The 26,920-nt window shown below is 33.5% G+C and overlaps 2 protein-coding genes across 2 annotated transcripts in view; one reads left to right on the forward strand and one right to left on the reverse strand.

The window, feature by feature from the left end:
• The window catches only part of LOC111629286 (E3 ubiquitin-protein ligase Siah1-like), a 20,004-nt gene extending 12,426 nt beyond the window's left edge, over nt 1–7,578 (forward strand). Inside the window, exon 2 of the mRNA XM_023373172.1 lies at nt 6,023–7,578. Coding sequence (XP_023228940.1) covers nt 6,035–6,913 — 879 coding nt within the window. The 5' untranslated portion in view covers nt 6,023–6,034 and the 3' untranslated portion in view covers nt 6,914–7,578. The remainder of the gene's footprint in view (nt 1–6,022) is intronic.
• Nucleotides 7,579–8,150: 572 nt separating this feature from the next.
• Nucleotides 8,151–26,920, reverse strand: part of LOC111629278 (sorting nexin-32-like) — a 51,149-nt gene continuing 32,379 nt past the window's right edge. The window contains exons 9-14 of the mRNA XM_023373160.1: nt 25,924–25,963; nt 22,102–22,188; nt 14,726–14,815; nt 14,572–14,637; nt 8,721–8,913; nt 8,151–8,646 (exon numbers count right to left, since the gene is read on the reverse strand). Of these exons, the coding sequence (XP_023228928.1) occupies nt 8,749–8,913; nt 14,572–14,637; nt 14,726–14,815; nt 22,102–22,188; nt 25,924–25,963 (448 nt within the window). The 3' untranslated portion in view covers nt 8,151–8,646; nt 8,721–8,748. The remainder of the gene's footprint in view (nt 8,647–8,720; nt 8,914–14,571; nt 14,638–14,725; nt 14,816–22,101; nt 22,189–25,923; nt 25,964–26,920) is intronic.

Genomic DNA, 26,920 nt, shown 5'->3' on the forward strand with positions numbered 1-26,920 from the left:
CCGGTAACCCTGTATTATTGACAAACATCTGACCCCAAGTGAGCATTAATTCTAAATTATGCCGCTGCGCAAACAGCGCCAATAGCCGGAAGCTCGATTTGTGGTATTTTCCGGTCATAATTACAAATTACGAATGCTTTATTCGTAATTATTATTAGTTAAAATGAAAATGCATATTATCGTATCGGGACATCGCATAAAATATTTACTAAGCCAATTTCGAGTTAGAGCTATTAGCAGTAGTGTGATCTGTATATCAATCAACTCATAATAGTCTGCCAAGTTAGAGTTCATAAATAGACCTCTTATGTGGTGGATAAAGTGTTTGCATGAAAGTAGTTCGTGCAATCGTATTCTATATTAGCTTTAAATAAATTTCTAATATCTCCAAGGAAATATTAGAAATTGAGGTCTTTATAGTGTTACCACCCGTCCGGTTTTCACCCGGACAGTCCGGGAATTGACTAACTGTCCGGGTGAACTATTAATTTTGTCCGGAAATTTCGTAGAAATTGTGAAATTACGATGAAACAAAATTCTTGCAAATATTTTTTACAAATTTACACTGTTTTAACAGCGAAAAAAACTCACTCTCACTGAAACTCATCTGCAATTCCGCCGTGTTAGTCTGTTTACACCGATATGTAGCGCGCAACCTGTCGACCTTTTTTTTTCTTTTGCATGTACGATCGTACACGTCTCCAATATCCAAGAGCTAAGTCATCTGTATCTGTTTTTTCTTAATTTAGGGTTATTTACGTTACTCATATGCAAGTCCCTAGTCCCTAACTGTAACTGATTTAGAACCGGCATGCACGTTATTCTTTGCATTGTAAAATGACATTTCGCATGCGTCAGGAACTTCTGTTCGAACAAACCTGGTCCATGTTCAGTAACGCAGAACACCTAAGTTAGAATTATGAGTGGCTTAGTGGGCGGAGCTAAAAATGTTCTGAGCATCATTGAACGATTATTCTTAGACAACTAAGCAAAATGGTGGACGAAGTTAAAATTATGATTCCAACAATTGTCACAAACGAACTGGTCGAAAAGGATGAAGCTAATAAATTATTCAAAATGGAATTGTGATGAAATTTAGATTGTTATGAAATTAATAAAGCAATTATTAACTGTAATTAAAGAAATGGACCGCTATCTTCCGTTAAAATGTATTCGGAATCTGTTATACTGGTGTCTCATAAGGGAACTCTTCCTCTGCTCCGCCAAATGGCACTACAGGGTTAGAGACTATGCCTTGTTCATCGACTTGGTCTGTACCTGACACGGTAGATAGAAACGACATAGCTGGGCCCTATGATACATCTTTCGGGCTCCCGTCCGTACCCCGGCCCAGCTCACTAACTTGGCATAACTTTTGTATTGTGCAGCCTGTTCTGCACTTTTGGTCCACAAACTAAACCTTTTCCAGCTCACATACATGCAATAAAACTTGCTCACATAGAGTAACGGACAGCGGGGTCCCCTTCTCTACAAGAAGAGGGAGCCCAGCCTAGCGCGTCCACTAGGCAGATAGATTATAAGTTTATGATCCGTTCCATCAATTCCTTTAGTTTCCTTTACTAGCTGCTAGCGTTCGAAGTACTTGTTCAGGCAGCCTAGACCAGTCGACTTGATCGGCCCCTCGGCGGAAATCCTCGGTAAGAGGACAGTCAAGTACATAGTGTCTCGCGTCGCCGCGAGGACACCCACAGGAGCAGCTACCATCTCCTTGTTCGAATATGGACTTGAAGTGGGGAAACCTTCCGTGGCTGGTCAGTATCTGGGTCGTGAGCCAATTGCAACATACCGGAGTGAGGCCAATTACAGACACGAAGGCGTAGGTTGATTTGTACTTGTATTTTGATTCCAGCGCTCTTGCCAATTGGTCATTGATCGTTTCAGCAAGGTGCCTTTAATGTAAGCAGTCGAGGGTTCCACCGTCCTCGTTACAAATGAGCCACTAGCTCCCACCTTTGCCAGCTGATCAGCACGTTCGTTGCCCGGAATCCTGATGTGGCCTCGGACCCATCGCAGGGCAACGTGTCGCTTGTGCCTCGCCCTCAGCACCATGCTTCTGATCTCATGTACCAGCGAATCGCGATGGCTATCAGAGTAAACCGTGACCGGCTCTGATAGCCAGTGACCCGGGTGTGATAGGGTCCACTGGGACACCCCCCTCTGATAACCGTGCTACCAGCGAATCGCGATGGTACCCGTCGTTCAAAGCCTGTAGCGACGACTGGCAATCAGAGTAAACCGTGACCGGCTCTGATAGCCGTGACCCGGGTGTGATAGGGTCCACTGGGACGCCCCCTCCAGGGCCACCAGTTCCGCCTGGAACACGGACGCTTCCTCATTCAGTCTGACTGACTTCATACACTTGCACTCCGTCGCAGAAGACGATTATACCGGAGTATGATAATTTTACATTTCAAAGTCATTTTAGAATGAGAGAATAACTTTGTGATTCTTATAATAAAATACGTTTAGTCCAACACGAGCAGCCATCTTGCAAATCGTACGACGGGACAAACAGTAGAATTCTAGTGTTGGGAGGAGTCGAGCAGTAGTTAGAAACAAATTCAACATCGCAGCACAACTAGACTTAGCAAGAATTCTGCGTTACTGAACATGGCTCTGACTTGCCGTCCGGATCAGCGATTTTGAAAAGGGGCAACACTATGTCTTTAGTTGGTCTGATCTTATTCCAATTAACTTGCACTGTATCGGTACATCTTACTGGTTAGCTTCAGCTGCTAAGACTTTATTGTACAGTTTCTTTTCAATGGTGTACTTCTGCTCTTTAATTCTTTGCTGTAGGTTGCGTCTGGTAGTCCTGCATATGCCACACCGATGAAAGACCTTCATCAGTGTGGAATAAATCCCAAAGAATTAGCATAACAACAACAGATTGTTTCCTAAAATCTTGAAAATGGTAAGGTTACATTTATATACCAGGTTTAAGTTAGATTTATCCACCTCCATGTGTATTTTCCTTAAGGCAAGCTCTGTCTATTTTTCTTTAGGTGTCTGAAAGGTGGTGGTGATCAATTGTTGCATCAATTCCCGTTCACCACCTTTATGATTGAGTTTATTGATAGTGTCTAGGCCAGGGGTGTCCAACCCGTGGCCCGCATGTGGCCCAAGGCAAGTTCCAATGCTGCCCAATAAACGTGTAAACAAAACCGACAATTTATTTATTTCAACGGCATAAACCTCAAAAAAAGAAGTTTCACAAAGCCTTAAATCTTCATACATATCTTATTTTTTAATAGAAAGGAAATATTTTCAAAAACTTGAAATGTGTGAATGAGGAAAAAATACTAAAGAAAGCTAGGGTTGGGATTCAAAGAATTATAGCACCAAATTCAGGGAAAGAAAAAGGCCAAAAGATAAAAAGAAGTGAGAAAGGTTGGAAAATTAAGGATCAATATTTGTATCACAGGTCTATTTAACCTTTCTCTCCATTCCTTGAATTTGGGTCTATAATCCTTTGAATCCCAACCCTTGCTTTATTTAATATTCCTTTCAGCATTGCAAGATTTGGCCACCCTTTTTTTTAGTTTGGCATAAAAAATATCATTTGGCGCATTGGCTACATTTTGGGCTACATATTTATAAATATGTTAGTTGAATAAAAATGCACTTTAAAATGGTGTTTTGTTGTCTTTTTATTAATTAATTAAAGACCCAAATAAAACAAATTTATCTATTTCTAAGTAGAAATTAAGAGAGTCTGTAGAAGTAATTTTTAGAAATATCCTTTTTCGTGAAGTTTTAATACTTATTACTATAATCTAGACACAAATACTTAAATATAATTGTATATTTAAGGATTGGGCCACAATATATTTGTGGCCCAGAACTCCATGACTTCTTCCAATGTGGCCCAGAGAAACAAAAAGGTTGGACACCCTTGGTCTAGGATATTAGCTCTCGTTAACAACCCGAATGCTAAGAGCTTTAAATGATGGCGGTCCAGTGAGTTGTGATGAAAATCAGTTGATACATGGGTTTATGATATGCATTGGTACAGAGCTCACCAGTATTGCAAGTGATGGAAAAGTCCAAGAAATGGACTGATGTTTTGCTCTTTTAAGGATTGTCATTGACCTTTTCAAGAAATAGTTGCAAATCATGATTTTTAGATAAACCTCCATGAGACACTTTGTTCACCACAAAGAGGTCTGTTTATGAATTCCAAGTTGGTCAGAGTATTATATTAATACTACTATGCATTTATTTCATGTTTATTATCTTTACATTTAATTTCCATTGAATTTAAATTTTGTGTTTTAAAGTTCATTTTTTTTATTTGAAGTTTTGTTTGATAGTTTGACAATTGATGAGACCTATTAACTTAGGTTGAAAATGTTTTTGCTTTATTAAAACTTCTTGCTGGAATTTACATAAGATGTGACTTTTACTTTGTCAATTTCCTCCAGTTTCTGTGATATTTTCATTATGAATAATGGTTCAAATAATGTCCAAACTTTTCCAAAATTGCAGTACTAATCTTTTAATTCTTCTGCAGGTTATTCCTAAATATCATCTTTTAAAAATCAGACCTCAATTTACAAATCAGCATGTGCAAATGTATTATGGATAGTATTGAGGACAGAACCCTTTTTTCTTTAGGTCAGGGAGCAATAATTTTTTTCCAACCATATATCCAATTGACCCAAACAAAAGTATGTGCAACCACTACCTGAATGGCAAGGGATAAAATTCCCTCCTCACTCAGATGGTGTGGCAATTGTGATACAACACTTCTGAATGCAAGTTCCAATCATATCCTAGCCACATCAAATTATTATAAAAATTCAACACATTTTTATCAACTGAATTTTATTCAATTAGAGCCTAGAAATAACAAAAATTTAGATCAAGTGCCTTTTCCTGCAGTTGTGCCTTACCCAGTTCTAGAAATGAGCTAGAACAATTGAGAAATAGTTTGAGATCAATATAGAAAAAAATTTACGTGCTAATTTGAAAGGACAAAATAGCTTGGGAGATTTATGAAACATTATAGTGATGTAAATCAACCATTAGAAAGTCCAAGCAATTAGCTGGTGTTAGATATACAAGGACCTTTCTTAAGGCAAAATGAAACAAATACTGTATCATCTTGCATTTGCAGATCACTTTCTGATGGGCAGAGGCAGTTGCTTTACCTGATATAGCCACCAAAATAGTTGTGAAAGCATTTATCAACTAAGCAACTACTTACAGAGATACTAATTTCACATCAAAAATGATGAGAGAGATATGCAAAATACTACTACACAGAGACTTCTATTGCCCACTGGGCAATGGAATGATGAAACATCTCAACAAAACATTGATGTTTCAACACATTATGTTAGGGACCAGCAACATTGGGATAAAATGGTCTTCTTTGCTCTCTTCATTTACAACAACTATGGTCCATTACAGTACTAACAAAATCCAATTTTTCTTATTATATAGGAAAGATCCTATGTATCCATGCAACAGTTACTGAACCCAATATACCAAAATATAAGAAAAACAAAAATCTTTCATGAATATATTGTTGAGAATTATTTTCTAGTCTCTGGAATTCGTAGTATGAGCACTTCACAATATATCCAGAGACAGAAATTGTTAAACTAACTACATTCTTAAGTTCTCGAGATTCTTATAATCACCCTTTGTCAAGGATGGAATGTGACTTTCATCATCTCCAATGCAGTGGTAATTGTATCACTCCTGAATATCTTGAGATGAAGAAGGCAAATTTATTGAATAATAGGCTGCAGAATAGGGAATAAGAACACTTCCTCTAAACCCAGAGGAAACTGATTAGTTTGGGGCCACTTCTAACTGGTTCCACCTAATAACAGATCAAACTCATCAATAAGGGTGGAAACTCTTGGGAAAGTAATAGTACTGACTATATGAGAAGAATTATCACCTCTCCAGTGGATTGGAATCATTACCAACCCAGATTTGTAGATTACAGTCATTTCACTCTAACTCTTGTTTTTTTCTTCTTGTTTAGAAAAGAAAAAAGATGGAAAAACAGCAACCAACCACTTCACATGGAACACGCAGGACAACTAGAATGGATCCTAGTAATATACAATCAGATTTGGCATTGGTAGCTTTGTTGAAATGCCCAATTTGTCATGATTACATGAGTCCACCTATACATCAATGTACAGAGGGACATTTGGTATGTTCCAACTGTTGGAAATGGGTCCGTCGATGCCCCACTTGTCGAAGAATATTAGGAGATTATCAGAATGCTACCTTAGAAAAGTTAGCAGAGGCCATCTCACTCCCTTGCCGGTTTGCAGAAAATGGATGCCAGGAGAGACATATTCTCAAGGACAGGAGGATACATGAGAAAAATTGCAAATACAAAACTTGCTCATGTCCCTCACTTGACACCTCATGTTATTGGGAGGGAACCTATCCCCAAATTCTTCCCCATGTTGCAGAGAAACACACAACTATGATAAAATTAAACTATCATACCATCAACATGATTATCATTGGATTAGAATTGTCGCAGACTTTAAGATGGACCACACACCTTACTTGTTATCACCATGACTTCATTGTACAAATAGTTAAGACAGCATCAGATGATGATCTTTATTTCTTATATGCCATTATCCGGTTCATTGGAAACGAAAAAGAAGCAGCACACTTTAAAGGACTTATTGAAATCTCAGGGAGAGGTAAAACAGTGACTTGGGAGTCAGTTCCTCACAGTATCATGGATGACATCTCAGCCATAATTCAAAATGGGGATTGTCTGATGCTCTCATCAGAAATGATAAACCATTTTCTAGAGAACCAAATCCTCTCCTTAACAGCAAAGATTAACTGTGTGAGACAAGGGGAGACCAATTCATCTCCCCAATCAGAAGACCAGATGAAATAAGTGCACACAGAAAAAAAAAATAATAGTTAGTTTTCTTTCTATAAATTCTCTAAAGCCAGCTCAAAATTTTACATTTGCAAAATGTAAAATTAGTAGCTCCAACTTTTTTGCTCATCCTTATTCTGTTCTCTCTCTGCAGGACAAGATGGCCAAAGAATCCCACATAAATAGGAGCTACAAGCAAATGTTTGAAGCACATATCTCAACAACATTGGCAAGAGCAAAAACTGCAATGATTGACCAAGAACTGATTAGAAATGTAATAGGGAAGTTCCAATCTGGAAGGCCCTATCAAAAACTGGAAATAATTGTTTTACCAGTGGGAATTCTGGTTCCTAATGAGATACAAGAAGAAATTGACCTGATAAATGCCACTACAATAAGTAAGCTGGAGAATGATTTAAGAGAGCTCCAAATGAACAGAATAATCCAGAACTTTCAGAGACCCCAAGTGGAACCCCCTAATCATAATAGAAGAGCTAGAGGTCGAGGAAGAGGTTTAACATCTCTGCCAAACCAATGAATTACCAGGTATGCAAAGGGTAAAACTGGATAAACCTATCTTAGTATGTTCCATGTCTAATAGTCAGAAAAAGAAAAAAGAAAGGAGAAAAACCCAAATTGTCTCATACAAAAAAAAGTGGAAAATTTAAAATTTATGTCATCTTAATTTTATAAATACAATAGAGTAGTTTAAGTTTTAAATTGTGTACTAATAAAATTAATGTAAATTTTCTTTATGTATAATTATATACAATGATGTATATTTAACCTATAATCATTTATTGAAAAATAAAAAAAAAGGTCTATATTTACGATAATAAATTACTTACATAAATGGAAATTGTACCTAATTGATTACGTGTTTTGGTTTTGCATTGCATGATTTTGATTATACAATATGAAACCAAATGCATGCAAGCGAGAGTAGAAAAAATTTTTTGTTGAGTGCTGAGTTTCAACTAGTGGAAAAATTTTCATCACACAAGCTCTCATTTATTGTACTTTTCATCGTGTAATACTTAAAAATTAACATTTAATTGATACTTTTCTAAAATAAATATTTAGCTTAATTTATTCTAGAATTTAGATATGAATAGCAGAATTTCATCTTTAAAAAGTTGAGTAATTCAATGACTCACCATCATTGAATATCGTTCCAAATGAAAACATTTTGGGGAGACTACTGCTGTTTGATAAGAATTTTTCATGAAAATGTAAAGAACTTGTCACCAAAGATTTTTCAAAATTTTTTTATTGCTAATTACAATATTGGTCCACTATATTAGTGCTCGATAGAAGCTTGACTTTACAATAATTCTTTACAACTTAATATTTTGTTTTTCATGTACTTCCATAATCAAAAACAATGTATATATATATATATATATATTGTATACATAACAAATTTATAAAATATTTCAATAAATTCTAAATAATTTGAAAATAATCAAAATTTTGTGATCACAAAAACAATCGAAGCAGCTAAAAATTCCCTTGTGATATTTTTTCCCTGGGCTTCCAATTTGACTAGGACGTCCCTCCCAACCACTGAGTCAATTTTTTTTTTTTAAATTTACAAATATTTTTGTTTTTAATTATAAAATCGTTTAGAAATATGAGTATAAATCTTTGGAGATTGCTTTCGAATTATGTGGAACTTGATCAAAATTTATCGACTTTTATCCAAAATGCAATCAATGCATGTTGTTCTTTGCTTTGATATTCTCTTTCTATATTAAAAGTGTACACATTAATTATTGTAAAATATTTAGAATTTTTTTAGTACATTAAATAAAATACATACTTTTATTTGTACAGTTGATGTGAATTTGTCACTCTTCGTTTTTTGGTGAAACTGCAATTTCAAATTGCTTGAGTTTAGTTATGGATTTGGCCACGATGGCACACATGTCTCTTGCAGATTTCAACTGTGTATCAGCAAATTTCTCTAGACTCTCTTGGAATGACAGCACCCTCTGACGGTGAAACTTTTTAATCTAAAAATAATAAATTACCATTTTAAAAAAGCTCTTATCTTAATATTTATATACAGGATTATATATACCATATATATATTTCTATAATACTGTATATTTCATTTAGCAAGTAAAGAGACCAACATTACAAGGCAATTTCCTGCTTAGAGCTGGCATTTATTGGAAGCCAATAACAATCAAGAACTTAGCATTTATTGGGGAAATATATGTTCCTAAATTATATATAACTTCACAAAACTTGCATCATCTACAATATGTAACAAAATCTAGCAACAAGTTGTTTAACTTTCGTTAAGTTGGCAACATTCAAAATTTTGGTGCCATAATAATATAAAATGGTGTTATAATATTTTATTAAAAATGTTAAATTTTTAATTATTATAAAATGACAAAAAGCTTAATTAAAATTGTAAATGCTAATCAGCAATTATTTTTTGTGACATCACCACAATGCCAAGCTGCAATTTTTAATCGTATTTTTAATTTATTTCATTTAAAATATATGTTCCCCACCTCAAATTAGTACAGTCCTGTACATCATACTTTTCTGTTATCAATGTAGTCATACCAGTCATCTATCTAACTCCTTTCAGGGGAAAAGTTTTGAATTGAAATAATGTGACTTCCAGTTTGCATCAGAAATTCATATATAGTTAACTGAGGCCTCATACCCTTAGCTTTCCATATCTGGTCTTGTCTATCATGTATCTAACTCAGTTCTCAAGATTAAGGAAAGACAGTGGAAATTTATAGATGTATAGTACAATTTTTTCAAATTGCAGCCCAATAATGAGTAAAATCATCATTAAGTCTGACCCTACTTGAGATCAATTCATCTAAATACACACAATTCCCTAACCTCCCTGCAAAATTTCAGAAATTTTTGACAAAAAGCACAGGAGTCTTTTGAAGAAGGTTAACAAAATCGTGCCCTATCACACTCCATACATACATGAAAACCGCAAATTTTTTTGCATTTCTCAACATTTCAATGGCCAAGTCCAAAAATGTAAAAATCTTAGGGGCCATTTCTTGACCAATTGCCATATTATATGGCAATTGGAAAGTAAAAGGCATCCAATAGAGGTGCAAAGTAGCATATTAGCATATTTAAACAATGATTGTGATTTGTAACGATGACTTATGTAGTACAGAGAAAATATCAATAAACAAACAATGCAATTTATTACATACAATGTTATATTGAGTATTTCATACTATACTTCACTAATATTGTCAATGAGCACTGTTGCAAGAACTTCCCATTCACAGTTATAAAAGCGAAAAAAGATTTACAGCATAATTAGGCACGAACAGTTACTGAACAGTAGTTATAAAGTAATACTTCAGAAAACATAAGTCATAATTTGAGGCTTTGCAGTGCTCTGGTATACTCTACCAGAGCACTGCAAAGCTCTAGTGCTCTGGTATGCAGTGGTTGAGTATACTCTATATCAAACTCTTCTAATAAACTCACACAGTTGTTTTTTATTTTCAGGTCTTTCCTCTGCAATTTTTATGCTCTTAATGTGTCCAATTCTTAATAGAGCTTAAATGAGGACTGTTATCTGGCCAACTTAACATCTGATCTAGAGCCACTTGTAGGAAATTTTTTTTGTACTAAATAACAATGTGTGTCAGTTTAAGTGAGAATAATGCTAACTGTAGAGAAAGGATACATTTTTATACTTTATTCACCATCTTGACAAGGTGACATGGTGCAGTGTCATCCTGGAAGATGAAGGATTTTGTATCACAAAACTGTTCCTTGATTGTTAGATTGGCTTGGCAGATAAGACGTTTTTATAGAACACTGCATTTTCAGGCCCTTTTATAAAGTGTAGTTTTACAATGCCTTAAATATACATCCCCACACCATTTGACTCATTAGAAAATTTATTGTCTACATTACGCAATCTTTTTTATGCTTAAAACAGGATTTGCTGTCAGATTCATGGAGGTTAAATTTAGATTCATCTGAAAAACATATCCCACATGTCAATACTTCTGCCCACATGCTGTTTCGCCCAGATAAGCTACTGTCTGCAAATTTTAATTGTCATAATGCTTTCTTATATGGAGAGCAAGCTTTTAAACTCATGTTACACAGTTTGTGCACTTGTTTTTAGGTCTGTCTGATCTTCCCACTATTTTTAGTTTGGAAGAACTAGCAGTATGTTTTTTGCAGTTTGAGAAGTTTCAGCAACTTATCCTGGCAAAGCACTCTCACATATATCTACCTCTTGATCCAGCTTTTCTTTCACTGTCGCCATATTCACATCTCCTTTATACAAACAGTTGTTGATTGATAACAATGCACAAAAATCATCATTCAAAGCAACAGTTACCTACTTTTAAACCAGTGTTAACTGTTAAAAAAAAAAAAACTCTCCATTTTGTTTATAAAGGCACACCATCTTCTTGCAGGTTTTAAAACCTATGTGAAGGTGATGTGCTTTTATACTAATGGACAATGATTGCAATCACCAGAAACATAATAGACTTTGTTGAAAGTGTTTTCATGTTTATGATGTTGCAATCTTTACAGTTTCTTACAGATCTACAGTAAAATAATACTTAAAATTTAAACAATAAACACAAGGTTATAGAATTTTATGGGTGATGCAATTTCCATGGTTTAAACTGTATAATCTGAAACTCTACATAAATTAACAAAAACTATGTGCACAGCTTAAGCACCCAATAATTGGATTAACAAAACAATAAAGATGTAAGTCTGCTACTCCCTGGATTCAAGTCCAGCTGGGAATTTTGGGAACTTTTCATAGTTTGTCCCAGATGTATCAAATTTTATCCCTCACCACCCAGTTACTCCTACTATGGGCCAGTTTGAACCCATGACAGGCATGGAAGAAAGATGTCTTAGTACTCATAAGGTAGAGAAAGTTAAAAAGTGCCCAGTATATGTAATAAAAATGCTATAATGAGTAAATCGAAGCCAAATGATTGCCATAATTAATTGGGCTATTTTTCCACTACTATTAATAATTCAATTCTAAGTAATTTGGTAGTAGAGTGTAGTAATTTGGTGTTAGGTGCTCTTATTAAATTTAATAATTATAATTACATTAATATTTATTAAATAATTTAGAATATTTTGGAAGAAAAGAATCAGCCTGGAGCAGGACTCAAACCCACAACTCCTGCTTACTCCTACTCCATGTAACTCTCTGTTTCCAGACATATTTATGTTTAGCTATAACTAGGCCTCAGATTTCAAGAAAAAGTTATTATTTTGCTATGAGTCTGATTGAACTTCTGACTTCACAAAGACATGTTTCAGGTCCTTTGGAGTATAAATGAAAATTGAATTTTCTAATGGTTGCTGTATGATTTGTTAAATAAGTAAATGTCTCTTCAATCCGAAAAAGAAATCCTTTGGCAGGTAGACTGTCTCACAGCTGTAGATAAGAAATCCTTTGGTACCAAATTAGCTGTGAGACAGTCTACCGAAGGATTTCTTTTTTCGGATTGAAAAGACATTTACTTATTCTATAAATGAAAGGTTTTTATAAGTCTTATAAAGTCATATTTTGGCTGAAATTTTGGGATAGGTCTTTTTAAACCAAAATATGGTACGTCTTTTATTTTTTGTATGTTTTTGGGAATTTTATATCCTTTTTCCATCATGTTAAAAAAATTTTTTTTATTTTGTTCAACATTGTCATGCCATGATACTAGAGGTTGTCTTCACCCTAGGAGCTTAAAACAATAAAGTTTTGTTACAGGTTTTCAAAAGGGAAACACACAAAGACAGAACCTTCACTTCTACCCTCGGTAAAGGCTAATAATTTTTTTAAAATTTTGTGTACCTTCATTTATATACACCCACCGGTGAAAGAATGGCTAAAACCATTAAACAATGGTAGTTGGTTGTGGGTTTGCACCTCACCATCAGACTAGCCACATGGCTTAGATATTAGTAACATTTAAATAGGGGCCAGCTTTCCATAAAAGACCTCCTGAGAGCCATTCCCTCTCAGCAGATCACCCACATATTGCATTGCTGTAATCTAATAAAATCAAACCAATCAATTGTATACGTTAAGAGAGATAACTCAACTATGTGAGAAGGATTAATTAACTATACAACTTTTTAGAAAAGTGAATCTTAAATCTCAGTTTGGAAGACTGCTAGCTGCAATTACACAGTTGGAAACTGCAAAGACTCAACTGTGCCAACTCCCAAGATTATAGCTGACATCCAGGCAGGCTACATTAAGCCAATGGCTCAGTAGCACAGATCAGAGTTTAAAACAATGAAGAAAATTGAAGTCATTTTTAATGGAGTAATAACTACATCCAAAGAGGATGAATCTGGGGTCTTAAGCAGTGACATCAGCCTTTACAATTATGCACCCCTGATGATGATATGAAATCTAACAATGTCATGTATGAAAGTTTATTATTAAAATAATGAGATTAAAAGAAATCTGAATTAACCTCAGTTAATGCTTATCTTCTGAAAACTTTAGGTCTTTTTTTTACACCATATTTTCAAGTTTTTAGGGCTTTAATACCTGCTCATTTTGCCATTTTTTAGGTCTTAAAAATCCGAGCCTTAGATATAACTATCCATGGTTATTCATTATGCCGACTGGGGATGACTCTACACCCATATCCTATAATCACCCACTATGGCACTCAGCCAACTAATGCTTTACCTGAGCATGGTGTATATACTGTATATATGCATACATATATAATATATGATTATATCTAAAATTAGTTGTGTCTGGAAGCAAAGAGTTGCAAGGCAGTCTGGGTAGCATAACTAATTCATCCGTATGGTAAGTGGGAGTTGTGGGTTCAAGTCGTACTCTGGGCCAATTTTTTTCTTCCAGAATACTCTAAATTACAGTAGAGCGTCGATTATCCGAATCAATTGGGGACTGGGGTTGTTCGGATAACTGATATTTCGGATAACCGATTATGTACGAAAAAATAGTTTAACGTATCCAATGTTGATATTTTTCTCTGTTGCATGTCACTTCGCGTTTAATTTTCATCGATGTTAAGCCTAACGAAGACTATTGTATCGTTAAAAATTTTGTACAAACAATAAAATATATAAAAACAATAAAAAATTATACTTCAGAAGTTAATTTAGTATCAAAAACGTAAAATATTTGAGTAGCCCAAGACATAGCCAAAGATTGCAGCGCCACAGCACTAGCAAAAATTTAAATTTGCCAACTGGAATGCTTTCGGATAATTGACGTTTTGGATGATTGACTTTCGGATAATCGATGCTCTACTGTATTTCATAAATATTAATTTAATTATAATTATTAAATTTAATAAGAAATGGCACCTAACACCTATCTCCAGTACAAAATTACTTAGAATTTAATTGTTAATAGTAGCAGAAAAATAGCCTGATTAATAATTAATCAGACTATTTTGCCAAATAATTGCTGTAATGTCACATTTAGAGATGTTTATGTGTGTGTAATGAGTGAAACTTTGCAACTAGATAATGACATTAATATACCATGTATATAAATAAATACATAGTGATAGCATAGGAAATCTTGTTAACAGGTTTCCAGAAGTGGGGTAATAAATCAACATAAATAAAAATACAGATTTCAAAATATTTTTAAAATATTACAAATAAAATGTTAAAACACTTACTTCTTGTCTTGCTACATCAGAGCATTCTTCAAATGCTTTTTCAGCAGCTAATTTTGTTTGTTCTGCCTAAAGAACATTATTTATCATAATTATTTTTTAAATTCTAAAAATAATTATTGCATAAATTTAGCAATTTTAAAACAATAGAACTTACCATCTCCCTTTTATTAGGCTTAGACTTATCTAAAAGTTTATTGGAATTCTCATATTCGACCAAAAGACAAGTTCTTCTAAACAGCATATCCTGTTGATATAAAAAAATGTAATTGTTAGAAAAATTAAAATCATATATGGGAGTCATACCATCAATCTCTGATGTTAAAGTGAAGTTTAAGCTAACTTAGCAAGTTTAAATGTAGCCAATATTATTTGTAGCAAGTTTGTGGAATTCTTGTCACCCTACACTTACTAAAAAAAATGGTATGTGAACTTTGGTCAGGTGTCAAAATGGTGACATAACTCACAACTTTTATATAAACGCTTGTATACTCTCACTTTCTCTGCTGCTCTAGGATGGCTTAGATGTAGAATAAACTCTTATTTATTAATGTTAACATTGGGTCGTCTCAATCATTCATAGTCTTGTCTCTATGCCATCTCTCTCATCCAACAATTGGTTATGGACCCAGAAAATGCAGAAAACGTTTAAAGAATAAGTCACCCAAGTGATCTCATAAATTTTCTAATAAGGTTCCTGAAAAAAAATACTGAGAGAACAAAAGAAGGATGGCCAAGATAGCTAAAGCAGTGTTTTTCAACCTGTGGGTCGCGACCCCCAGGGGGTTGCGAAGCCTTACACAGGGGGTCACAGGTGAAAGAAAAAGACAAGTGTTTGTAGGTCCTACACTACAAAAAAAAAAAAAAAACTAGAATTTCTGTGAGAAGGCTGTGCCTGTTTATTTTACAGTACAATTGATTTTTTTATCGATATTTAAAGAAAGAAAATTAAATATGTAGTTTTTAAAATCACCGATATAGTTTAAATATGGCCCTGGGGGGTCGGTAGAATTTTTTAACTTGTAAAGGGGTCGCATATTCAAGAAGGTTGAAAAACACTGAGCTAAAGGACTGAGCTCAATACCCAAGTTAAATGGATCGAACTACCTAATATGGAAATATATAATAAGGAATCTGTTAGACAGTCAAGATCTGATGCACATACTTGAAAGACCCAGACCAGAAATTCCTGGAGAAACAGCCACTCCTGAAGACAAGGCAGCCTATGACACATGGAGAAAGAAAAACAGCAAAGCTCTTAGAATCATCACATGCACAATGGAAGAACACGAGGTTAGTCTAATTTTAAATCTAAACAATTGCACACGATGTTTGGGAAGACCTAGAATGAAGATATGAAGATCAATTAGACACGAAGCAAAAAAATGTGTCGATCATAGCTCTCAAAATTAAAAATGGAGGGGGACAAAAACTGGAAAGAATATATCAGAAGGGCTGGCAAACTAAATGAAGAAGCCAAAATGGTAAATTTAGGAATGGAAGAAACAGAATTGATAAGTTTAATAACTGACAGACTGCTCCCTAAATATCATGATATCGTCCAAAAACTTGAAAGCATAAAGGATGTGACAATGAATGACCTAGAATACATCTAAAAAGATGAAGACAGAGCAAGCACCTCGTGATACAATGAATGCAATTCAGCTTTTCATTCAAGATCCCAAAAGGGCAAATACATAAGAGAAAAAATGTTTCACTTGTGGAAAATTCAGACAAATCCTCAGTATGCTGGTATAATGCAGAAAATTCACAGAAATACAAACAGAAGACCGATCGATATCGCAATCACACACGTGACATTGGAACAAAATATAGAAGAGAGAAACCAAAGCCAGATACATCAATGCTAAGTCTACTCCGAAAAGAGCTTGGTTCACGCGAGACAAAAGAGCATTGTTACTACAAACAATCACCAAAACATCAGATAATAATGAAGATAAAAAAAAAAAGAATGTGTAATCAACTCCACTGCTATGTCACATATGACATCAAATAAAAACTGGATCAAAGACAAATCTGGATATACAAAGTATTCAAATAGCCAGTAAAGACCACATATATGCCAATGGAAAGGGAATGGTGATGGAAGACAATATGCCCATAGTATTAAAAGAAGTCCTATAGGTTCCAAAGCTGGATGGACACCTCCTCTCGGTAAACAAATTGGTTGAGGATGACTACACAATAATTCTTGATAAAACAGGAGGGAAAATCATTTCCAACAACAACAAACCTAAAAAAATGGCTTTTTTATTGTAGATCTGATGAACAAAATTCCGCTAAACAAGTCACCACTAATGAGCTTGAAAGAAACAAAAAATTTATATGGCATAGGAGACTGGGATGTGTGAGTGAAGCATATTTCGACATAATTAAAAGTCAAAACTTGCTTAGAGGACTCAACTACAAGGAGACAAAAATGCTCCAATGCAAAATATGCATACAAGCCAAACACACTAGAAAACCCTTCAAAGAAACTAAGGGTAATAAAATGAAACACCCTCTAGAACTAATCCATATAGATTTCGTAGGACAGATGCCTGTCGAATCACTCACCAGCAACAGATACATAATGATGATCATAGACGACTATAGCCAAAAAATATTCACAAATTTCCTGACATCAAAGGATGAAACAGCTAATATGCTAGAACTGTTCATAAAAACGATGCAAAACAAAACAAGCAACAAAATAAAGCACATCAGAACAGACAACAGAACTGAATTCATAAACTGAGACTTCATTCGTATATGCAAGGAGCATGGAATACAACATCAATTAACGACAACATACTCACCGCAAAGCAACAGGATCACCAAAAGGGCCAACAGAACAATTCTCAAAGGAATGAGGGTTCTACTCATCGAAAGTCGACTACCAAAAATCTTTTGGGCTAAAGCCGCACAAACAGCGATGTACCTAAAGAACTGCACACCCACAAAACTAGAAAAGAATGCATCCCCCAAGGAACTATTCTCTGGAAGTAAATCCTCAGCATAACACATAAGAGTATTTGGATGTCTAGCATGCGTGCGGATTCCAAAGGTAAAACAGAACAAACTTGAGCTGAAATCAAGACCAGTTATATTTGTAGGATACTCGAGGATCAGATGAGCCTACAGACTATACAATCCAAAAACAAATAATGTGGAGGAAACCAGGGACATTAAGTTCATCGAATATCGATTGGAAAGTGAACTGTTAGACGGGGAAACTAATAGAGAAATACAAACAAATTCCTGGATAGAAATAGATTTAGGTGATATGGATGACAACAACGATCCCACACCCATAGATATGGAAAGAATAAAGGACGATGATACATCCAATGACAAAACCCACAGAAATGAAGAACCCAACCATACTCAAAGTGAGGACACCCACATTCAAATACCTAGAAGATCACAAAGAATCAGAGAGCAAATACAACAAGAAATCGGACCCAACTATGACAAAAATTTCTCTGATACAGACAAATGGAGTGATACAGATTTGTAAATATGACACAAGATTTCACATCAATTACCTTCAAAGAAGCAATCACTTGTCGAGAACATAAATCATGGTGGAAAGCTATGAAAGATGAATATCAATCACTGATGGGACACAGAGTATGGGACCTAGTAGACCGAGAACCAAACTAACAATGTTATAAAGTCAAAATGGATATACAAAAACAAAAAGAATCCAGATGGATCTATAAATATGAAAAAGGCCCAACTGGTAGCCCTGGGATGTTCCCAAAAATATGGAATAAATTACAAAGAAACATTTTCGCCTGTGATGAAATTGGAAATGCTAAGAATCTTATTAGTAATGGCAAGACAAAAGAATTGGAAAATAAGCCAATACAATATTAAAACAGCCTACCTACACAGCAATTTGAATGAATGCATATATATGGAACAACCAATGGGATTCATTAGAGGAGGAGGACGAATCAAAGATATGCAAACTACTGTTAATTTCTCTATCTATAGCTTAAAACAGGCTGGAAGAGCATGGTTTAAGATGATTACCAATCACCTGTGCCAAAACAGGTATGAACAATTAAAAGCAGATCCATGCACATTTAAGTACCAACAAGATGAAAATGTTCTATACTTGGGATTGCATGTTGACGTTATGATAACGATATCCTCAAATGAACAAATTGAACATGAAACTATGGCAAAAATTTCACAATGTTTCGACTTAGTTAACCTGGGAGAACTTAAATGCATTTTAAGAATCAAAATAATGAAATTCAAAGATGGGATAAAACTGATGAAACAGAGACAAATAAAAGAGATACTCTGAAAATTCAAACTGGAGGATTGTAAATCAGTAAACACACCAATGGATCCTAACCAAGAGTTAGACAACAGTGAAGGATCGCCATGAGGAAATAAGAAACTTTTTCAAGAAATTTTGGGATATGTGATGTATATGAGTTTGACGAGACCTGATTTGTGTCAGCCGATCAGCAAACTGTCACAGTACAAACAAAATCCGAAGGAGATACATATCCAAGCAGCAAAACGACTGATACAATACTTAAAAGGAACCCAAAGTAAGGAAATTGTATACAAACGTGACTAAAACACCAACTTAATCGGATAAGTGGATGCTAATTGGAAAAACAGAAATGTAGGTCGTTTGAATAGCAGATACCTTTTCCAACTCGGACAGAATCTTATATTGTGGAAATGCAAGAAGCAGAATCAAAAGGAATTATTGACATGCGAAAGTGAATTCATAGCATTAACCAAGGCTATGAGAGAATCGGCATGGTTAAAAATGATCCTAAATGAATTAGAAGAGAAAGGTTCTAACAAAATAACTACAATTTATAGCAATAATCAGGCTGCAATAAGTCTAATCAACAACGAAAGTCCTAACTACAAAATGAAACATGTAAGAAAAATATCCTAAACGTTAATCAGGTAATGTTATTAAATACATCCAAACAGAAGAAATGTGGCAGATTTTTTGACAAAACCATTAAACACACTTAAATTGACAATCTGTTTAGACAGAATCAATGTGAAATAAACATTGTATTAAGTAAAAATAAATGTAACCATGAAACTTCCCCAAAAAGGAGGAATTTGTAGCCATTATTATTTGTAGCAAGTTTTGTGAAAAATCTTGTCACCCTACACTTACTAAAAAAAATGGTATGTGAACTTTGGTCAGGTGTCAAAAGAGTGACATAACTCAACTTTTATATAAATACTTGTATACTCTCACTTTCTCTGCTGCTTTCAGATGGCTTAGACGTAGAATAACCTCTTATTTATTAATGTTAACATTGGGTCGTCTCAATCATTCATAGTCTTGTCTCTATGCCATTTCTCTCATCCAACATTAAGTAACAACTTGTTATCTTTCTCATTTATAACTGAATTCCATGCATTCATTTTTCATTAGAAATAGTAACTTCAACTGAATGCTTAAATTTTATTTCTGGAATATGAAAAACAAAATTCTGTGCTAATTTACAATGTAAGTATATTGCAATGAAACTTGTAAAGGGAAAGAGAAGAAAAAATTGGAAAGTTACCAGCCATCCAGAATTTCTCATCAGTCAATCAAGTCAGCTGATAAAACTCAAAAATGTATAAATTCAATTTATAGAATTTTGGAAGGTCCATTTGTTCAGATATTCCAATACTAAATCCAAATACTAAATCCAAACCAATTTCAGGGATCTTTTTGGTCAGTACAGCCTTTCTTTTGATCAGCCAAATTCTTTAAATCCTTATAATGTCTGAAAATCAAAATCATCTCTCCAAAATCTCTTAGGTCTTGAACAAGTAACTAAATACAGTGGTGCCTCGTACAACGTACATAATCCGTTCCAGGTGCACGTCCGTTAAGTGAAACGTCCATTATAGTAAACGCATTTTCCCATAGAAATACATGTTAAAACATATAATTCGTTCCGCAGCATAAAATAACCGTACTGTACCATAAAAAATGAAAATGGAAAAGTCACCAATTATGCCGGGTAGTCAGATGCTGTGAGGAGGAGGTGGAAGAACACTTTCTTTACACATTCATACAGATACAGACTTTTTACACATTGCAGCGGGTTTTTTTTTATTGTTTTTTAATCGGAGTCAGATTCAGAAGAGGCTACCGAAACTTGCAGGGTCAACTTCTCTTGTTCCATCCTTTGTTTTTTGCCCGCTGGCTTCTTGAAAAACATGACCAAGATGGTCTGTTTCTCTTTCTTCTTTAACACCTGTCGGAAATGATGGACAAAGGTGTCATCGTAGAGATCATTGATCCTGTTGGCCTCAGCTCTGTTTGGATAATGAGTGTTGGTAAACTCCTGAACCTCTCCCCATTCGACAATAAAGTTTTTGTCAACTTTCACTTCTGATGATTTCTTGCTTTGTTTCAATTGAAATCACCTTTCTGTTTTTTTTAGAAGCCATGATGCATTATAAATGACTTAACTTGCCAGATTATATGATACGAATAATTCTTTATTAATTAAGATCACTAAACACTTCTACGAGCTACTCTCGCTCCGTTTGTTTTTTACAACCTCTTTTCATCCCGCCACCTCGGCATCTACACAATTACATTTCGTTTATTTGAATCGTCAACATATATTACATTACATTTAATGTTTATTTAAATTATCAACATATATTACATTACATTTAATGTTTATTTAAATCATCAACATATATTACATTACATTTCTACTTCAGATATACTAATAATACATTCTAATAATACTAATATATCCTAAAAATAGCAGATTGTCATTGGCAACTGCAAAAGAGTGGAAACATCATTCGCACTTGTTCGAAAAAAGTCCATTGTTCGTCTCACGTAACTGCCGAACGGAAAGTCCGTTGTTCGCAGCAAGTCCGTTGCTTGAGTCACGTAACGGTCAAACAGAAAGTCCGTTATTCGCAGCGTCCGTTATACGAGGCACCACTGTATAATAAATTACATTCAAGACATAATTCTTTAGCTTCAGTTACTTGTGCACAGGTTCCACTTTATAATTATCAAGAATTATGAATTCACTTTTATGCAAACTATCCTTCTGTAGAACTAATTTTGTGCAGATTACTTATAATGCCACTTTTCTTTGTTTATTTCACGTAAATAAAGTAATTTAAGTTCTAAAATTTGTCAAATTCATGCACACACACAATCTAAATTGCATTATTCCTATACCAGAGGGAACTGACCAGAAGGAGCCCAATATGTTCCCCAGATATCCCTTGGTTCCATCTTACCCTTTCCACCTTAGGTGGAGAGAGTAAGACATGTACTGTACCAAAATTAAGAGTGACAAAAATAGCCATCTTTAAATTTTGCAAGTATAAAAACTAAATAAAATCATCACAAATGGGTCCATGTTTGTAAAATTAAGTTTTTCTTTCTTTTTAAAATAATGCTGTAACATTTATACACTAATCATTTTTAAAATAAAAGTTGATAAAATAAACAACACAACTAAATTAATTTCAAAAACTAAAATTCAGTTTGTACGGTCTTACCCGTTCTGCTTCAATGTATCTTGAATACAAATCAAGATAGGCTCCCAAAGTACTTTCATCATTGTAAGTAACAACTTGAAGTCCATGCTGTAATTATTTTTTTTTTTATAAATGTTAATTAACTGAAAGAATAAACTTGAAAATTTTAAATAAAATTAGTAGTACTATATACATATTTATATTAAAGTCTATATTTATAGTAGAGTCACTTAAGAGGAAACACTTGAATGTATCAGAAGAAATTAGCTATCATTCACACACACAGTTGTGATTATTATGGTCGTTTTGGTACAATACAAATATTTATATATCATGTAACAAGCAAACTATAGATTATTAATCAAGGATTCTAATTAGTACTGTTAAATAATCCTTATGACAAAATTGCATGGCAGCATTGAATAACTGGATTTTTATCATTTACATTTAAAATCTGAATTTTAAACAATTCTTAAATATTTGATCTGAATCAAAGAGGAAATAATATTTGCATCATGACACTCAAACCTTATAAGTAAGAAAACATCCACTGAAGTTAATTCTCTAACATTCAAGAGTAAGTTAAATATATCTTTCACATGATCTCTGATTACATTTGTGGCACTCTGGAAGTGTGTCAAGAATACATGCACAAAAATTTTTTTTAAATTTTGTATAGAAGAAAATAATAATAATAATTTAATGTTGTAAAAAGAAATCATCAAACAACAAAAAACAGGGAAATGAAAAATTAATATTTTATGTCCATATAAGGACATGTTTGATAGAATTGTTAGAAAAGAGAGAGTCTCAGGTTAAAACAATAGAAAAATGTAAGTCCTAAGATCGAACATCTTCAATAGGGATAGAGTTGACGGATGACATTGACTTTTCCCGCAACCTGGGATCCGATCTCATTATGAAATGTAACAAGATTGGATTCCAGGTTGTGGGAAGAATTAGAAAACCAATCAAGGACCAATTAAAGAACGAGGGTGAGTTGGCATTAACCTAGCAAAATGTTCTGTCTGAGACCCAAAAAATAACTTATAAAAACTATGCGAATCAAGAACATGATGCTCTCAGTCCTCTGTTCTTGGTTCATAGTCCTCCCATCTTGGATGAGTGTGCTCCTGTAGAATTAGGAAGGGACATTTCAGACATCATGGAAACAACCTGTTCTGCCGTGTCGTCTAGTGCCATTCAGGTTTGTTGGTCTGTCAGAGAAAAATCACCTGACATTGTGCCAAATGCTCAGAGCCTATGATTAGTTTGCTGTCCCCGTAGAAAGAAAGGAAAAGAAAACTTGAACATTTGAACTTTATTCAGACTTAATGTTCGCTTTCTATATGGTGATACACCGTTGTTCAAAAAAATTTTGTAAGAAATTCTTATTTTTATTAAACGGTGTAACAATGAGGAACTGTCTCATTTTTTTTTCACTCCCACACAATAGTCATGACTGCGCGACAATCCTGACTAACGCATTCAGTCAGCAAACCTCACACATTCAGTAGATCAAAATTTCTGAAAATTCACAATTATAATTTATCTATACACTTTGTTGTATTGTAATAAAACTTATTGAATATATCAAAATGTTTTTAAATACAAATGAAACTATTTTGAAAGATAAGTCCAAACAATGAATTTAGCCACTAAACATAGGTGAGCACTTAATTATAAAAGCATTCTTCTAATATTGTTTTAATATGATTCTATATTAAAACAATATATTAATATGATTTAATTTTAAAGTTATGTTCTTAAGATTTCAGTCATTTAGATTTTAATGATTAGAAACTTATTTATAATTTCATAAGCTAAATCAGATTATATTAATGGAAAATTCCAGAAATATAGTGAAGCTAATGATTTTCAACATATTCTATTTAGAAGTCCACAGAATCAAAAAATTTCCTTAGATGGAGTAGTTTTGAAAGGCCAGTTTCCTGAAAGTTTAAATCTGCCAATTAATACTTGCCTTTTCCATTGCTTAAATAGGAATTAATTTGCCAAACAACTTTAAGTATGCATGCAAACAAGCATACATACATGTTTGTGTGTGATAGTTCAGAGATGTGCAAGCATACATACATGTTTGCACATCTCTGAACTATCACACACAAACTTAAAAGTGTCTTTGTTGTTATATATAAATAGTTTCCATAATTATTAACCATTAAAAAATGAGAGAGAGGAATAAAAAAACAACAAAAGTTTTCATAGTTTGTATTGTGTAATAAGTGACATTTCTTACAATTATCAGAACTGACAATAATTTCATGAATGTTTAAAAATAATTACAGGCAAAAATCTTTCAACAAATTAGCTCATCCTTATTTATATAAACTTAAAGCAAATTTTGCAAATTGCATTTGACTAGTCACATAAAACTTCAAAAATCAATCTTAAATCAATCTGATTTAGAGATTTTCTTAGTAATCTCTAAGAAAAGGCTACAAATTTTATAAAAATTATAAATTACAGTAGAGCATCATTTATCTGAATCAATTGGGGACTGGGATTGTTCAGATAACTTATTTTTCGGATAACCAATTGTACAAAAAATATATTAACCTATCCCATGTTGAAATTTTTCTCTGTTGCGTGTCGCTTCGCGTTGAGTTTTCGTCAATGTTAAGCCTAATGTAAACTTTTTATAATAATAATCTGGCTATTGTATCGTTAAAAATTATTTCTTTATTTTGTACAAAGAAAATAAATATATTGATATAAAAACAAAAGAAATTATACTTTAGAAGTTAATCTAGTATCAAAAACATTTGATTCAGCACAACACAGTCTGACTGAAATGCTTTCAGTTAACCAATGTTTTGGTTGATCGGCATTCAAATAATCGACGTTCTACTGCATATAGTAAAGGATGGCCTCATTTTATGCCAGTGATATTTCAGGAGGAGGCAGCAAAAACAAAATTGGTGCAAAATAAATCCATTTTATTATGGAATAAATAGAGATGTGTTCCAGGCATCCATGAATGAATATACAGTAGAGCATCAACTATCTGACTCAATTGGTAACTGGGGTTGGTCGGATAACCGAAAAGTATGAAAAAATACATTATTAGTATAGTATATCGCTATTAACCTACTTCACGTTGAATTTTCATTGATGTTAAGCCTAACAAAACTTTTTTAAAAATAATAATCGTCGCTATTGTATCATTAAAAATTATTTTTAAATTATTTTATTGCTCACAAAACAAACAACCACTCAGAATTAGAAAATTAAGCCTCGTTTAAATACTGGCCTCCCTTTCATGGTTGAGCCNATATATATATATATATTTTTTTTTATGTTTACATTTATATGCTAGATATATAATAAAATTTTTAGTTTGATTATTTAAGCATTTTGAAATTCCAATATAAATTTTTATTTTATAATTTTTTTACTTGAAAATATTCAAAATTTATATTTAAAAAATTAAAAAAATTATTTAAGTGATAAACTGCTTTTGTGTTTAATATATGTTAATTTTCTGACATAGAAAATAAATATGCCAAATATCATATACAAACAGTAATGAAACTTATTTATATTCACTTGTACTTAAATAAAAAAAATTTCAAATATTCTTTTTCTCAAAGAAAAAGAACACATTATTTTTACTTTCTATTAATTTATTTCTACATATTGTATTTTATTATGTAAATTCTTATTTTACAATCCAACATTTATATATTTGAATAAATCCTTGACATGTATGACATGTAAATTTTTATTTAATATTAGGACTTTACTACATTATTTAATATATAACAGTATTACATTATTAGTATAATAAGCTTAAATATAAGGTAAATTTGAAAAACTTACCCTAATGTCATCTAAGGCTTCAGAAAATCTAATGCACAATCTGGAAAATTTCAAAGTTCACTCATTTACTATTTAATTAGTAAGTTAATATACAAAATTTAAGAATTTTGTGTCAAACTATAATTTATTATATGATTAGTTATAACATCTTAAAAAAAATATTTGTATAACATCTTAAAATATATATATATCTATCCAGTGGCATCCTCTCTACAGAGGGTTGCATTTGATGAACTATTCCTCTCCATGTTTCTCTATTCCAGGCTTCTCTTAAATCCTTTCCAGTCCAGTCTTTGATGTTATCTCTCCAAGTCTTTCGGGGTCTTCCTCTAGGTCTTGTCCCCTCCACCAGTCCCTCAATCACCGTCTTTAGTAGTTGTCCTCCTGATCCTCTAGCCAAATGTCCAGCATATCGTACCTTTCTTTGTTGGATATTTATAAGCAACCTTCTCCTCAAGCCCAGCCTGTCCAAAACTTCCTCATTTGTTATTTTCTCCGTCCAACTTATTCTTTGCATCTTTCTCAAGCACCACATTTCAAATGAGTTAATTCTTTCCATCATTTCATGCGTAAGAGTCCATGCCTCACATCCGTATGTTAGTACACTCCAGATCATTGTCCTTAGGATTTTTATTTTCAGTTTTATGTTAAGGCCTCTGTTTGTTAATATATGATAGATCTGATAAAAGGCAGCTTTTGCTTTATTAATTCTGCTTTTAATTTCCATTTTACATCTATTATCACTTGTTATCCAGCTTCCCAGGTATTCAAACTTTTTAACCCTTTCAAGTTCCTTATTTCCCAGAATGATCTGGAGTTCCTCCATATCTTCCTTCTTTGAAACCTTCATTACTTTTGTCTTCTTTTCATTTATTTTCATATGGAATTTCTCCAATCCAGTTTTGAACAGTCGATTCAGAATTTTCTGTAATCCCTCTTTACTTTCACTCAGCAGGACTATGTCGTCAGCGTATCTTATGTTGTTTATTAAGCATCC

Source organism: Centruroides sculpturatus, unplaced genomic scaffold (genome assembly GCF_000671375.1).
Source record: "Centruroides sculpturatus isolate CEXI.00-Female unplaced genomic scaffold, Cexi_2.0 scaffold516, whole genome shotgun sequence".
Lineage (NCBI taxonomy): Eukaryota > Metazoa > Arthropoda > Arachnida > Scorpiones > Buthidae > Centruroides > Centruroides sculpturatus.